This window comes from Hippopotamus amphibius, chromosome 15 (genome assembly GCF_030028045.1).
Source record: "Hippopotamus amphibius kiboko isolate mHipAmp2 chromosome 15, mHipAmp2.hap2, whole genome shotgun sequence".
In the NCBI taxonomy this organism is placed as follows: domain Eukaryota; kingdom Metazoa; phylum Chordata; class Mammalia; order Artiodactyla; family Hippopotamidae; genus Hippopotamus; species Hippopotamus amphibius.
The window spans coordinates 23341688-23358027 of record NC_080200.1 but is presented as its reverse complement, the minus strand read 5'-3'; the positions used below and the strand labels follow the sequence as shown (position 1 = coordinate 23358027).

At 35.1% G+C, this 16340-nt stretch overlaps 1 protein-coding gene across 1 annotated transcript; it reads left to right on the top strand.

Annotated features, from left to right (window-relative positions):
* Window positions 1-9265: 9265 nt before the first annotated feature.
* Window positions 9266-10198, top strand: LOC130836377 (olfactory receptor 2L13-like). Its single transcript, XM_057708415.1, has one exon. The coding sequence runs from the start codon at window positions 9266-9268 to the stop codon at window positions 10196-10198; it is 933 nt and encodes a 310-aa protein (XP_057564398.1).
* The last annotated feature ends 6142 nt before the right edge of the window (window positions 10199-16340 follow it).

Here is a 16340-nt window from a genome sequence, read left to right as displayed (position 1 = left end):
GTGTAAGATGTGCACAGTGATGCCCTCTTTCTATGATTATGTCAACAAATAAAAAATAACCATAATAAAACAAGAGTAGATTATTGGCTCTCTAACATGGTAGATACAGTAATTCTGGCTACAAGCCCACAAATAAACACAGTGGCATTGCCAGCATCTCATGGCAACCTTTAAGTTAATAAACATTCCTATATATTTTATAAATTAATATAAATATATTGATGTATACATTAATATCCCTGTATTAATATAAATTATTATAAACCTATTGAAATAATATAAACCCACATGAAAATTTACACTCAAAAAGTTGAGCAATAAAATATTAAGTGAATATGTTCAAGATTTTAGTACTCATTAAAATATCAGGACACAAGTGGTCCCTGGGTGATCAAAGGATAATATACAAGCCTGTATTAGAATTTTCTATCTATAGAATAGAATGTGGATATTCATCTAATGATTTATTATAAGAAATTGAATCACATAATAATAGATGCTGAAATGACCCAAGATCTGCAGGTGGCAAGCTGGAGACTCAAGAGAGCTACTGATGTAGTTCCCGGTCTGAAAGCTGCAGGCTCAATAACCAGATGGAACCATTATTTCAGTATGAGTCGAAGAAAGGAAAATATGATATCTCAGCCTGAAAGCAGTCAGACAGAAAATATTCTCTCTTATTCAGCTTCTTAATTCTATTTGGGCCTTCAACTGATTGGATGAGGCCTACTGTATTAGGGAAGGCAATAGGCTTTACTCAGTTTACAAATTGGAATATTAATCTCATCCAAAATCACCCTCAAAGACACACCGAGTACTGTTTGACCAAATATCTGGGCACTCCTTGGCCCAGTCCAGTTGATACATAACATTAACTATTACAAGGCTCAAGAACAAATCTCGTTTACAGCTTTGTATAAGTCTCATTGCTCAACTTTCAGTAACCCCTTGGAATAATTCTTCTCTCTACTGCATGATTACGGCATTTAAAAACAAGAAATGATAATCTTTGGCACAATATTTTGCCATATTATTTTTCATTAAAGGTTTTAGATTAAAAATTACTAAGTTCAAGTCTAAAGCTTAAGAAACAATAATCAAGTTGAATAATACTGAGGAAGCATCTGTTAAAGTCCAGTAAGGAATCATCCATTTTTGTTTAAGTAAGAATTAATTCAGATCATCAAGCACTTTAAATATGTCTATACACCTTCAAGCTGACCAGGAAGGGTCCCTAACAGAAGATTCAGTTTAAATTGTGGCATATAAGGTAAATGCTCCCCCAGTATTTTTCTAAATTCAGTGTCTCTCTGATTTAGTAGAACACAGTCCATCTTCAAACTATAGCTTCTTTGAAGGGTGATGCTATTACATTCACTCACATACCCTGGAAAGAATCTTTGGAGAAGAACAGACAGTGGTGGTGAGAACAGTGGTGCATCCATTCTTTCATTCATTTATTCATTCAGGCAGTGGGTTTTTGTTTTCTTCATTGCCTATTAGGTTACAGACTCTAGGTGTGGATTCAGAGTAGAATGGGGATGAGGCCATTGATCACTTTCTTTTCTATCAAAACCTGTCTGTGGACAGAAACCATATACCATTAGGATTCTACAAGTGAAGTAATACGTATGTCCATGAATGGTGAAATTGTACAAGTTCTTGGAAGAAGCCATTGCCCAGATAGATGAATACATAGGCTAAATACGTGTCCATATGTTGGAGAAAAAATTGCTGTCTCCTGTAGGATGGAAGAATCTGATACAATTAGTCTACCCTCAAATTCCTTCAGTGAATGTTGCCATATCACTGGATTCCACCAAGTAAGCCTTGGTGGGGCCAAATTCATGTTGCTAAGTTCATGCATTGACTCCACTTAAGCCACCATAGTCATTGTGAAAAGGGGTCCATGAAATAAGGACCAAGTTGGCTGGAAAAAGAGGATGGCATATCCCAGGAAGAACAAACATTCCCACCACACTATTGGGGCCTTCTATAAAGTGATGTTATCATGAGGTCATAACCTAGAATATGTGAATATATTAACAATCTGTGTCTACCCAAAAAGTCATCATTTTAAAAATTGATTTTTTCCTAAATCTTTGACTAGTCATCTAGCTGTTTTCCATAATATTGACTTCACAGTAATTGGAACCCTGCCTCATTTAGTCCTTTCTCACTGCCCTCACAGATTTCCACAACCATAAATAAAAACTCTTAAATAATGTCTGTCATTATCAAGGTTCCATGTATTCACAAAATCTTCTCAAGATGGTCTCTTAACCCCAGATAAACCAAAACCTGATTGTCCCTTAAGAAAGTGAAAAATCTCTTAACTCATTTGAAACACACTGGCTCCATGGAAACACCGTCACAGAGTAATTCATTTCACACCCTGGATCTGTCATTAATCACAGCTCTGCAATACCTTATTCATAATACCTACGGCTGCTCCACCTTAAAAATGAGCAACTTTCAACCCCATAGATATGTTCAGTCTCTGGTGGGAACCTCCACTTTTTATATCAGTTTGAAAAGCAAGATCAAATCCTTTACAGCCGTAGATTTTGGGTTTTTTTTTACTCAAGAAAATATATTATGTGCTGATGAGGATAATCTAGCAGAGAGTGCAATGGAAAGAGAAGATGATAGGAAGGGATGAGCCCCATGCCTAAGTAAAAGGAGTAGATTTGGGTAGTAGTAGGGTTGTTTCATGCACTGTCACAGGAAACAATAGGGAGTTTATGGGCTCATAGTGCAGGGCACTGATACATTAGTTGCAAAAGAATCTGAGTTACGATTGATCATGTTTTAAGACGTTTATTTTCTGTTCCCATCTGAGTCTAGGGAGTATGAAAGTGTGCTGGAGTTTTGCAGAGAGGAGGATTACTAGTTTGGAGAAGGTCTGCACAGACTATGGCCATATTGTGACATTGCAAAGGGGCCAACCTGAAATCTGTGTTAATAAGTTTGAAGTGAGATTTGTCAGCATAGGTCTGGATTTTTCTCCAGTCATGTTTTATTGCTCTGAATGCATCTTGTGGGCTTGATAACATGCTGAGAATGGAATTTAACTCTGCTGGAGTTTCCCCAAGTAAATGTAAAAGGGATGCCACACTGTAGGAAGGGGAGACATAGACAATATCAATAAATGATTAATACCAATAAGAATAATATGTGAGTTAATAACTTATCCCCTCTCCAAATGTAAAACAGTGAAACTAATTCATCCAGTTTTGCATTTCATTATATATATAGTATATATTATTTTATATATATTTTATTATATATATTATTTATTGAGTAAAATCTTGCTAAATAATATTTCACAATCTTTTCCTAGGATAAGTGACTGCATTTTAACATTTCTTTTGATTACAAATCTGTTAATTGAATGGGATAATAAGTCCTAAAATCTATTGAGGCATTCCTCTGTGAAAGGTACTAGGTAAACATTTGACATATATTATTCCATTTAATTCTTAAAATATCCCTTAGAACAATTTTAATGACTTAGCAATTAACTAGAAACTTAAGTAATTTTTCCCACTCAACTTCTTAATCAGTGGTGGGCCTGGCAGGCTAGACTCTTCTCTTTGAATCTAAATACTTATGGTATTGCATTATCTCTTAAAGTCAATTTGCCACTTCAGTAGAACAGTTGATTGGATTAATATTTTCATGGATTAATTGTCTTACCCCTCCATAAATGAAAGAAAGCTTTTTGACATAGCAAAATTTAAATGTCACAATCTCCAATAACTTTCTCTGAACACTTACCAAATAGTGGGCAGGAAACTGTCTCTGACACTAGGTCTATTATTCAGCCAAGCACTGGTGAGTACTTTCTGCAAATCTTAAATCCTTAGATCTCTGAGTTACAAAATTTCAATAGGCACAATGTAACATCTCACAGCTCTTAAGTCATGTTTGGGAATGGTCAAGCTCATTCTGCTACTGTCTAATTCTGGGAATCAGCAGAATGCAACAATATTTATTGAGTCAATTGCTTTCTTCTAAGTGCAGAACTGAGTTGATCTTCAAATAAGCCAAGTCAACTAAATTGCTCAAGATTTTGGCCACAGTGGACTTGTACTTTGGGGATCAATTACAGGAGAAAGAGGAATATCTAAAGCTTGATGATGTAACAATCTGCATATAAAATATTGCAACTTTTTTTGTCTTCCAACAGTAGAACCTGTGGGAATTAGGTGTGAAACGTCTTAGTTCGCATTCACTGGGACAAGGTAATAGGAAAGGAAGATGTTTTAACTAATCAATACATATGCAAATGGAAAAATACTTCATTAGACAGGGTTAAGTTGTTTTCTAACTTCAATGAGTCTTGGGCAAAAGGAACATAAATGTGGCCATAATTTTTATGATAAAGAAAAAGACGCACACAGTAGGAGCAGTGAGGAACAGATTTTATAATGTGCCCTCAGAGATTTTCTTCTCATGAAATTTAGCAAATAAAGCAGACATTCTCATGTCAGAAAGAGAGTTTTGATTTGATACAGAGCCTGTTGATCAGTGACATGATCTTTTCACCTAGCCCAAGAAACAATGTTAGCAAAGTTTGGTGCTTAAACATTTTAATTAATTCAATTTACTGATAACAATTGTGCCATTATAAAGCTACAGTCTTTCTCAAAATACACAAGAACTTCGAACAAGGTGAGTCATAGTAATTTTATTGATTTGTGTTGATTTGGGTTCCTAGGGAGTAACTTTGGAGATGTGCTTTTCCTATCTTAGGGAAATATTTTCTTCTGCACACAGAGAATAGGCAGTTTCATAACAAATTGGAAAAGTGAAAAGTGAACTTAAATTATAAAAATGTAAAAAGAAATAATATGTACTGAATAGAATTATAGGATGTGTGGCTCTGGAGTGGTGTGTGACCTCAATTAAGACAATTTATTTCTCTCTACTTGAGACTTCTCAATAGTTAAGACATAGAATGGACAAAGAAGAATGACATCTACTGAGCACCCACTATTTGCTGAACACAGAGCTTATTTAAGTTCATCTTCAGAGCTATTCTATAAAGTTTTTGGGATTGGGTTAGCTGAGGTGCAGATAATTTGTTTATTGGTCTTGGGCTGATTGTCTACAAGACTTTTTAAAAGTGTGCTTGACCTGTAACTTTTGCAAAATAAATTTAGTACCCTAAAAGTGGACACATTTAGATACAGCCGGTCCTGTAAGTTGAGTTTTTTTTTTTTTCTTTTAACTCTATAAATGTCAGTAATATGCTTCTTGAGATGATCAAGAGAGGCATTCATTGTAGACTCAATTGTAGTCTCAGGAACAATATTCTTCAAGCAATCATATAACCAGAGGGGGCTGTTTCATGTAATTCTGGTGCATTAAATAAGGTCCCATACCCAATAAAGAAATCTGTTGGGTATCAACAAAAATAGACCCTGAGTTCTAGCTTCAATGTTCCACATCCTAAAAGCTTCAGGTCCCAGATTTATACAATCCTGAAAGTAATTATGGTTTCTATTGCCATACAAGATGTCAGTTTTCAATTTAGGAAGCAAAATAGGGTTGTAAATATCATCAAAAATCTTTATGGTACTCTGAGCTCTAATTCATATAGCACAGAATCAAAATGCCTTTGTTTCACTCTACTAGTTGACTGGCCCATGCACTACATTAACAGACCCAGCTCTGTTGGTATAGTACTTGCTGTTGGAAACACACCTCCTAGGAAGACTGGTTGGTACTTTTCCTCCCCTGAATTTAAACCTGCATTAAACAAAGAAATGAAGAAAGTAACCCAAGAGGCTCTGTTATCCTAATATCCAGGCCACTTATATACTAAAGACTGATTTTTGAACTGAACTGGCTACCTTTTATCAGTATGAACTATCAGACTAATTTAGTTTTCAGGTAATGCTTTCATTCATTTTATCAGACAGGTAAAATGTTGAAAGCCACTATGAAATAATCACTATACAAGGGTGTAGAGAAAGAATGGTTCATCAGATGTCACCCTATTCCCAAATAGGTGACCAACTGTCCTGATTTCCCCAGGGCTTAGGACTTCTGTTTTAAAATCAGGACGATCCCTGGCATAGAAGGACAAACTCAAAAGTCAAATGATGAGCTCATATATAAACAAATGATAAAATATGCAAAACTGTTCCACTGATTTTCCTTTATCATCACCCTAGTAAAAGTCATAATAGGTTAGAATAATAATTGCTATGCATCCTGCAGTCACAACTATGATCTATACTACACAGCCATGGTGCATTTATTATTGAACTGAAGAACAAGCATCAACATTATATGTGTACTGAGTCTAACTCCTGGAATAACTCTGATGCCACTTCCTAAAACTGCTGCAGTAGCCACTTTCTGGGGCTGTTTTGACTCCTTCCTAACTAGTATTCTACATGTACTCCTCCTTGCAACTCTTTATTCACCCACAACATCTTGTATGACTTCTAGAAATATAACTAAAATCATACTACTCTCACTGGCTTCTTGTTTCATCTAGAATAAAATGCAAATTCTCATCATGGTATAGTATTTCTTACACAATGCCCTAATGTTTTCCATTTCAGAAACCCTGATCTCATTGCTATTGTCCTGAGAAACATGATAGATTTCATTTTTGACCTGCTCCTCACTCTGCGTTGAAAATTCTTTACTCAGACTTGCTTGACTATTACCTCCTCATAGTGTGTTTTTTTTTTTGAGTACAATTATTCATCTCTTTATTTATCTACCCTACTTTATTTTTATCTATAGCACTAACCAGTACATAACAGCAGATAGCAACTTTGATTTTGTTGGTTTATTGTTTATATATTGCTTAGTAAAGTGTAACTGTATGATTGTAGAATCGTGTGTTTTAATCACCAAAGCATCTCAGTACCTAGCGGCAATGTCATAAAACAGACACTACATGAATATTGTTTGGAGGAATGAATGTACTTTAATGATAGTGACTATTTTTTGTCCTTATCAGTTGTCATCAGTTTTTATTTCTAGAAAGTTATAAAAAGTGAAGGATATCTATGATCCCATCTAGCATCTATGTCCAATGATACTGTGTACCTCTTATGTGTCACTAGGCACTTTTTATTGTTAGCTTTTATTGACTAAACAGATACAGAAAAATTGTTCCCATTTCTCTATGGTAAGGTGTTCTGTTTTGTTTTGTTTTCTCACAAATTTATTCATGCTGACCAAAAATATATGAAGTAACAGTTGATTTTAAGTCACAAAATGAGATAATTGAAACAAACCATTAATTCTTGTACTTTACTATTGAAAAAATTAATAACCCAATAAATTTTATCTAAATCTTTGGAATAACATGGTATTAGGAGTCTCCCTCAGACAGAATACAAGATAAAGCGACAGTCCGTCCGACACTGAAGCTGAGTAAAGGAAGAAATAAAGCATACATTAAAAATAAAAGAAGTACCACAATCACAGTTTATACATGTTTGGGAGATGGAGTGAAGGAAAGAACAAATTACCATAATTGACATGACACAAAGAAAAAAGGAGAAGCTATTAAATGTTGAGTTATATATAAAAATTCCCGAGGAAAGTATAGACATAAAAAGCTGGAAATCTTCACCAGAAAGAATTTATTCATTTTCACCTCTTCTTGCTTTTTATAAATTCTAAATAATTAATATCTTATATTACATTTTCTGCTTTTTTAAAACAATTAAATCTGAAGAGTAAGCTACAAATAGAAAACAATTTGGAGGTTCCTTAAAAAACTAAAAATAGAACTACCATATGATCCAGTAATCCCACTACTGGGCATATACCCAGAGAAAACCATAATCCAAAAAGAAACATGTACCATAATGTTTACTGCAGCACTATTTACAATAGCCAGGACATGGAAGTAACCTAAATGCCCATCAACAAATGAATGGATAAAGATGTGGTATATATATACAATGGAATATTACTCAACTATAAAAAGTAATGAAATGGAGCTATATGTAATGAGGTGGATAGACCTAGAGTCTGTCATACAGAGTGAAGTAAGCCAGAAAGAGAAAAACAAATATTGTATGCTAACTCATATATATGGAATCTAAAAAAAAAAGAAAGAAAGAAAGAAAGAAAAAAAAAAATGGTACTGATGAACCCAGTGACAAGACAAGAATAAGGATGCAGATGCAGAGAATGGACTGGAGAACACGAGGCTGGGGGGGCGGCGGGCGAAGGGGAAGCTGGGATGAAGTGAGAGAGTAGCATGGACGTATATATACCACCAACTGTAAAATAGATAGTCAGTGGGAAATTGCTGTATAACAAAGGGAGTTCAGATCGATGATGGATGATGTCTTGGAGGACTGGGACAGGGAGGGTGGGGGGGAGTTGCAGGAGGGAAGGAATATGGGGATATGTGTATAAATACAGCTGATTGACTTTGGTGTACCTCAAAAACTGGTACAAGAGTGTAAAGTAATTATATTCCAATAAAGAGCTTAAAAAAAAAAGCAAAAACCAAAGGCATCCTCCAGCTCATACCTGTTTCTAGTGGAATTTTTCAATTACCCAGACTCTGCTGCCATCTACTGTGTAGAAAATTAACTAGAGAAAAAGAATAAATATCCTTTCTAATTTCAGTATGCTTTGATCTAGTACCAAATATGGAATTAAGCCAAATCTTTTTAAAAAGAGTAATATTTACATCGTTGTGTTGAATAAGGCATGATGCACATGGTACCTAATTGGTCCTCATGTACCAATTAGGAAACTTTGCTTATTGAAACAACCAGAAAATAGCCACACAGGCTCAAAAATGAAATATATAAAACAGGCTGGGTAATAGAGGGCTTAGAATTTAAGCATATAGAAAGACTAAGTCACATAAGTTAATTGCTGTTGTGAATATGTTGTGTTAACTTGACAGACACTGGAAATTGCAGGGATTTCTGTGACTTGCTTGTAAATTGTGAGAAATGAGCCTGGCCAGAAGTTAATCAGAGATGAATGCTTTAGTTATCTCATTTATCTCTGCTGCCTATGATATCGGATATTAAACTTAAAGACCACTTGATGAGATACTTACCAGAGAAAAATGAAAATCAGGCATTCAATTCAGATATTGAGATTGATTCAACAAAAGCTGCAGTACTGAAGGGAAAACAATTCATTCTAAGCAAACATTAATAAAGTCAGAGTTCCTTTTTAGGGTCCTGTTTGGTTTCACTTTCTGTGCTTTGTTGTTTTCATTTGTCTTTCAAGAAAGTTAAAGCAATACATTTTCATGGAGAAATGGAATCAAACTTCAAATGATTTCATTTTATTGGGGTTGTTTCCTCCAAATCAAACTGGCCTGCTTCTCCTGTTTCTTATCATCCTCATATTCCTTCTTGCCTCTGTGGGTAACTCAGCCATGATTTACCTCATATGCTTGGATCCCCGGCTCCACACACCAATGTATTTTCTGCTCAGCCAGCTCTCCCTCATGGACCTGATGTACCTCTCCACTACCATCCCCAAGATGGTTTTCAATGTTCTCTCTGGCCAGAAAGGCATCTCTTTCCTGGGTTGTGGGGTGCAGTCCTTCTTCTTCCTGACCATGGCATGTTCTGAAGGCTTACTCTTGGCCTCCATGGCCTATGACCGTTATGTGGCCATCTGCCACCCACTACACTACTGCATCCACATGAGTAAAGGGAAGTGTGTGAAGATGATTATGGGATCTTGGATTTTGGGATCTATCAACTCTCTGGCACACACAGTCTATGCCCTCCATATTCCTTACTGCCGGTCCAGGGCCATTGATCACTTCTTCTGTGACGTCCCAGCTATGTTACCTCTGGCCTGTATGGATACCTGGGTCTATGAGTATATGGTTTTTGTGAGCACAAGCCTCTTTCTCCTACTTCCTTTCCTTGGCATCACTGTTTCCTATGGCCGCATTCTTTTTGCTGTCTACCTTATGCGTTCAAAAGATGGAAGAAAAAAGGCCTTCACCACTTGTTCAACACACTTGACTGTAGTGACCTTTTACTATGCACCTTTTGTCTACACCTATCTTCGGCCCAGGATACTCCGCTCACCAGCAGAAGATAAAATCCTGGCAGTCTTCTACACCATCCTCACGCCCATGCTCAATCCCATTATCTACGGTCTGAGGAATAAGGAAGTCCTGGGGGCTATGACAAGGGTGTTTGGGATATTCTCTTCCCAATAATTAAGGCCCCCCTTCCACTCCTTTATTTCTTCTTTCCACGTTGATTAGAATATCCTAGAGCAGTACTGTCTGATAGAAATATAATATGAGCCACATATGTAGTTTAAAATTTTCGCTAGAAAATGTGGCTACTAAGCGACCTTTAAAAAGTGAAATTAATCTACATAGTGTATTTATTTAATCACAATGTTATAGTCAATATTGATATTAACAGCATTGATATTAATATTATTGTAATATATATTTGGTAATGTATGATATTACATATATGTATGTAAATATGTCACTTTCAATATAACAGTATACTCATATTGACATTATCATTTCTATGTGTAATCAATACAAAAATATTAAAGCAACCTTGACTTTGTTTTCATTCTAAGTCTTCAAAGTCTTTGTATTTATATCTAGAGCCCACTGCAATTGTGACTATACACATTTCCAGTGCCCGTTAGTCACATGGGACCAGTGGTTACCATGTTGGACAACTCAGGCCTAAAGGACACAACCAAATGCTTTCAAATGTTTTAAATGTGATGTACAAAAATATATTTGTGATGCATAAAATATAAATAGTGGGATGTGAAGTAACAAGCAAAACAAACATGCTAATGTGTTTATGAGTTTGCTTACTTGTTTCAATCCTTTATCTTGATTGTAATTGACATCTGGAGTCCATCTTAATGTAATATCCTTTTATAAAACTATTTGGAGGGGCTTATTTGACTTAATTTTTCTGATTTCAATAAAAATATTGAGATTAAGTGACTTGTGTAGAATTATGAGAATAATCAGCAATTTATTCCACATTCAAATTAGGAAAATTATATATTTAATTAACCTTAAAGAAGTTGTTTGTATTTAACAAAATCATTTACTTAAAGCCAGGGAAACAAAGGACTGGGTAGCTACAGCATACAACAGATAAAATGAAAGCAAGGCCTTCAAGTTTCATCTACAACAAGCAAAATATAAATGTGACCTTACACACATTGAAATTCTATGCCATTATGTCAAAATAGTATGTTTAACAAAAGTTTTACTATTGCTATTTTACTAACACACTTAAGTTACTTCAAGCCTATCCATGAATGTGGTTATGTAGGTGTTTTCATAATTGTAGAAAACCAAACCAAACCAAAGCAACCCAAAGGCTTATAGTCCATCCCCCACAAGTTCTCCATTTATTGCCCAAGTTTCACCTCCCAATATCTTCTCCTGGTCTCTTTTAATTCCTCCTGAAGTGTTTTCATGACTGAAGTCCATTTCACTCCTAAAATGTATCCTACATATTGCCATCCAAGTTATTTTCCTAAAATATAATTATGATATTGTCATTCCACTCTCTTTACTATTGAATTCACAAAACTTTCTCATCTTAAATTCAAACTGAAGTGCTCCTAAAATGTTTATTAAGTCTACATTTTACCTGTGTTGAATATCCACCCACAAACTTAGTGCCATAGTTACTTTAGTCCTCCAACCTGTCCCCACAGCCCTCTATTCCCCTGCACATCTGAAATCTAGCTTGGGTAATTTCCCACTCCTGGAAAGTTCTTCTTCACATTTTTTTTAAGACTGACAATCTGAGTTATACTTTAAGACATAGCTTAAAATTTTCTTCTCATCTTCTCATCCAGTTGCTATCTCCTTCTCCCACATCTCCACTCCTGTAGTGCTGTGGAAGTACTTGTCAGTAGTAACTCCATTTCGTATACCAGGACTCCATTTGTTAAAATATGGAACTGTGCTAACCCTGCTAACTGGAAAAAAAAGAAAGTTTTTTCCTAAGAAATAAATGTCTAAGAACTCTGGTTGAGAAAGAAATTTCAGAGAACTGTGCAAAAATGTGCTTTTCTTGATAATGAGTGAGCTGTCCTTGACAAGTGAATAAATTGTAAAAGCAAAAATAATAGCCTCCAATCATAGTCCTTCACAAACAACTTGTGTAACCTATTGTACTTCTCCATTTTTCCTTGAAAAAAAAAAAAAAAAAAAAAAACCTTTGACTCCTGGACAGGGTTTGTTTTGTTTACTGTTGGAATCTGTGCTCCCCAAACTGCAATTGTAAGACCCCAAATAAATGTATTTCTTTGATTTAGAGACTCCCTGTTCTTCTCAGATGACAGTGCTTATGATAACATATTTTATTGACTCTTATTCATGTCTATATCCATACTTGTCTCTTTTTAAGTTTAAGCTTATTGAATATAGTAATATTTAAGATAACAATGGTAGTTAACATTTGGTAACTATAAATGCTTCTGCAATACTATGATTCTGATATTCTCTCTACTTTGAAGGAGCACATGGAAGTTTGGGGAGGCAAAAAAATCCTGCCTTAGGTCATAGAGCTGGGAAGAGTAAATCTCTATTTGGAAGGTAGTTTTCTTTGAATCAGAGCTGAGACACTTAGCTTCCACATTACCCTGCATGAATAAAAGCCTTGCCATTTTGATATGAGTTTCTGTGATTCTTTGATTTACAAAAATAAATATATATTTTAGAATTTCTACCATTGATTTGGTCTTTAAAAGTCAGCAATGATATGATTTATTATTTAGTAAAAAATACATAATATTTACTAGTGTATCCTGGTGTGGACTTTGAACAAGAAAATAAGAGTCACACATGTCAAAGGGATCTAAAATGGAGCTGGAAGCCAGTAGGAAACACAATTTACACACTTGGATAGAATTTAAACTTGTGACACCTGCCATCATGACACCCCTAGAACTTATTTTCTTTACACTATGGAAACCACTGTTTAACAATGAATTTGCTACTGATGAGTGACAGAATACCCACTGGTACCAATATTAGTTCTGTAAAAATAACCTCTGTAACTTCTTTGAAATTTCTTTGTCCTTATAAATCCCTGCCATTTTCTACTCCCTTCTGAGCACATTTGAGTTGTGACTCAAATCAGTGCCTCCAAAATTGTTATTCTTAAGGCCCTTAAATACATTCTTTTTCTTATTTGCAGCTTTCTGCATTGTTTAATTGATATTACTTGGCATCATACGTTTGATACAGAGTGACCTCCCTCCCCCTCCTGACACCACCGTGGCTTTGAGTAAGGTACCCACAAGTTGATTGTGCTTTAATGCCTCCTCGGTGGTCTCAGATCATGATGGTAGGTCCTCCTGTACCTGAACCTCTCACCTTGGTAGAGGTTCTACTTTATTTGGATGTCCTTGCACTGGCTTCTGTTTGGGGGACTTTGCTTGCTGTTTTGGTGTGGTGAGAAATTACTCTTGCGGTAATGGGAAACTCACTGCCTAAGTAAGGATATGGCTGAGGAGCTGCCTCTGTCTGGAACTCTTGCTGGTTTTATATATAGGAAATATGGGTCATGGCTTCATTAAGTATTTGTCTTGCTGGAGGCTTCATAATTTAATCAGCTAACTTGGGGCTTCTTGGAGATTTTTTTAATTAATTAATTAATTAATTAATTAATTTGTTTATTGGCTGTGTTGGGTCTTTGTTGCTGCATATGGGCTTTCTCTAGCTGTGTTGAGCGGGGGCTACTCTTTGTTGTGGTGTGCAAGCTCTTCATTTCCACTGGCTTCTCTTGTTGTGGAGCACATGCTTTAGCCGTGTGGGCTTCAGTAGTTTGTGGCACATGGGATCAACAGTTGTGGCTCATGGGTTCTAAAGCACAGGCTCAGTAGTTGTGGCACATGGCCTTAGTTGTTCCATGGCATGTGGGATCTTCCTGGGACAGGGATTGAACCCATGTCCCCTGCATTGTCAGGCAGATTCTTAACCACTGAGCCACCAGGGAAGCCTGGAAATTCTTAAATAAATTTATATGCACATTCAATTAGACAATAAGGCATAAGATGAAGAAGCTTGAATAGAAACAATTTACATTTTGAGGTATCACAATGAATGAGCAATTCCAAAATTGTTTCCATCTAGGATACTAACTGCAATTCATCTAAGGCTAATTCTGAATTGTCTCAGAGACAGACCAAACTCAAAGAAACTGTCAAATGTTCCCCTAAAGCTCTCCAGTTTCTATTTTTTCCTCCTGTGTTCCTGCCCCAGGCTTTTCAGCCACTCTTGCATCCTGTCTGCTCCCCTCACCCTCTCTTTCCTTCTTTTGCTGAACTTCCTTTTTATAACTCCATTCAAGATGTAAATTGGGTAAAGATCTTCACAAACAAATGTACATTCTGTTTCCTAAGTGTATTCTCAACAATGCATCCAATGGCTTGATGAAAGTTTCTATAATTATTATGATTATTTTGGAAAAAAGCTTTAAAAAAAATTCTAAGCTTAAGGAAACAAAGGTCCTTCTAGGAGGATCTTGGATTTCTTTCCCAGTGCTTTAGAGATGCAAATGTTCTACTTGGTCCTCTCTGTGAGCTCTTTTCTAAACCTTCTCCAATTCCTAAGACAAAAAAAAAAAAGACTTTTTAAACACAAATTGGTGAAAGGACTCTCTTCCCCAAATTCTAATAAAACATAGCCTCCTTGGGAATTTCCTGACAGTTCAGTGGTTAGGACTTGGTGCTTTCACTGAGAATAGTTCAATCCCTGGTAAAGGAACTAAGATCCTGCAAGTCATGTGACACCGCCAAAAACAACAACCACAACAAAACAAAACCATAGCCTCTTAAAATTGCCCACCAAAGGCAAATACAGATCTTAAAAGTCTTCTTTAAAAATAATGAGACTTTAGCCATCTAAGCAAGTAGACTTAATCTGTTTGATTTGTTATTTATAAACTAATGAGTTGTCTATTGTACCTGACTCATGACTGAGGTTTTAAAATGAAAACTGAGATTTCTGTGTGTATCAATCTTTCTGTATGTATATGCATGTCTCCATATGTACATTATAGGTATGATATTTATCTACTTCTAATGGCATTGCCAAAATTAATTTTTAAAAGAGCTGTATTTAATTGATAAATAAACTTATTAAGCACTTGTGTAAATTCCCAGAAATATAATAGAAACCAACTGAAATGTTTTTTAAGTCCGTGTGACCTAGGGTTAATTTTTAGTAAAAGAAAGCTAGTTTAAGTTTCTTGGTTTAATCAATACACATGTCTTTAGAGTTATCAACATTAAGTATAATACTTCTATGAAGATTACTAAAACTCAAATAAGCTTGTAATATCTTTCACAAAATTTGGCACCCAGAAAAATAACTAGGATAATGACTGAGATTGTCTAATGTCCAGTGAAGAGCTATTGGTGTTTGTTTGTTTGTTGGTTTTTTTTTTTTGGTAGGTAATCTAAACATAGTTTTTAAGGACAAATTAATTAAAAAATAAATAAGATGTTTTAAATTAACTTTTTAGCAGTGTTTTATAACATATCTGCTTAGTTTCCCAATTCTCTTTGTTTAACTTACATGCTTAGAGTCTGGTAAGCTAAGTTATATATGAGTTAAGCTAAATTCATTGAATATCTAGATCATTCCCCCGAAAGATAAAATACTGAAACATATACTGCTGAACATAGGCTTCCTTTACAGAGAAACTTAATATATTTGGGACTATTAGTAGATAGGTTTGGTGTGACACTGAGAAATTTTCTTTGAGAAAGCACATTTCTAGAAATTATAAAAAGTATAAATTTGCCAATCTATAAAATTCCAGTGTAAAAAAAAAAAAGTTTACGTTACATACATTTCAGTTTTCACCCAAAATTAAAGCTTTCTCAGGCTTAAGAAATCCTAGTACATGTGATAAAACTACTAGCTAGTTGGCTAGCTAGATAAGAGGAACATCTTCATATGCAAGGAAAGTAAGATATGTGTTTTTGGTAAAAGAAGATTTATGGAAAAGGAGTCTGGATAGAAATTTTATATGTGGTCTGGACTAGATACAGCTGGAATGAATTTAATTAAATAGATGATTTTAATGTGAAAAGTAAACTGGAGTTTTAATGTCAAAAGTAAACAAAATTGGATTTTTGTTCTCTCTGTTAAGATAAAAAAAGATTTTATTTTTCTATTCTTCTGGTCTTGATAATATAAGATTATGAAAGTTTGTTTTTTTTAACTGAATATGCCTAATATTCTGCCTAGAAAACAATGTCATTGTGTCTTGTCAAAATAATCACTTATATTCCTTTCTGTCTTTATCAGAATTTCGATTAAAGTAAACTTCCTCTCAATTTTA

Bases quoted from the DNA above. Each gene is read 5' to 3' on its own strand.
- LOC130836377 (XM_057708415.1), top strand. From the start codon at position 9,266: ATGGAGAAATGGAATCAAACTTCAAATGATTTCATTTTATTGGGGTTG.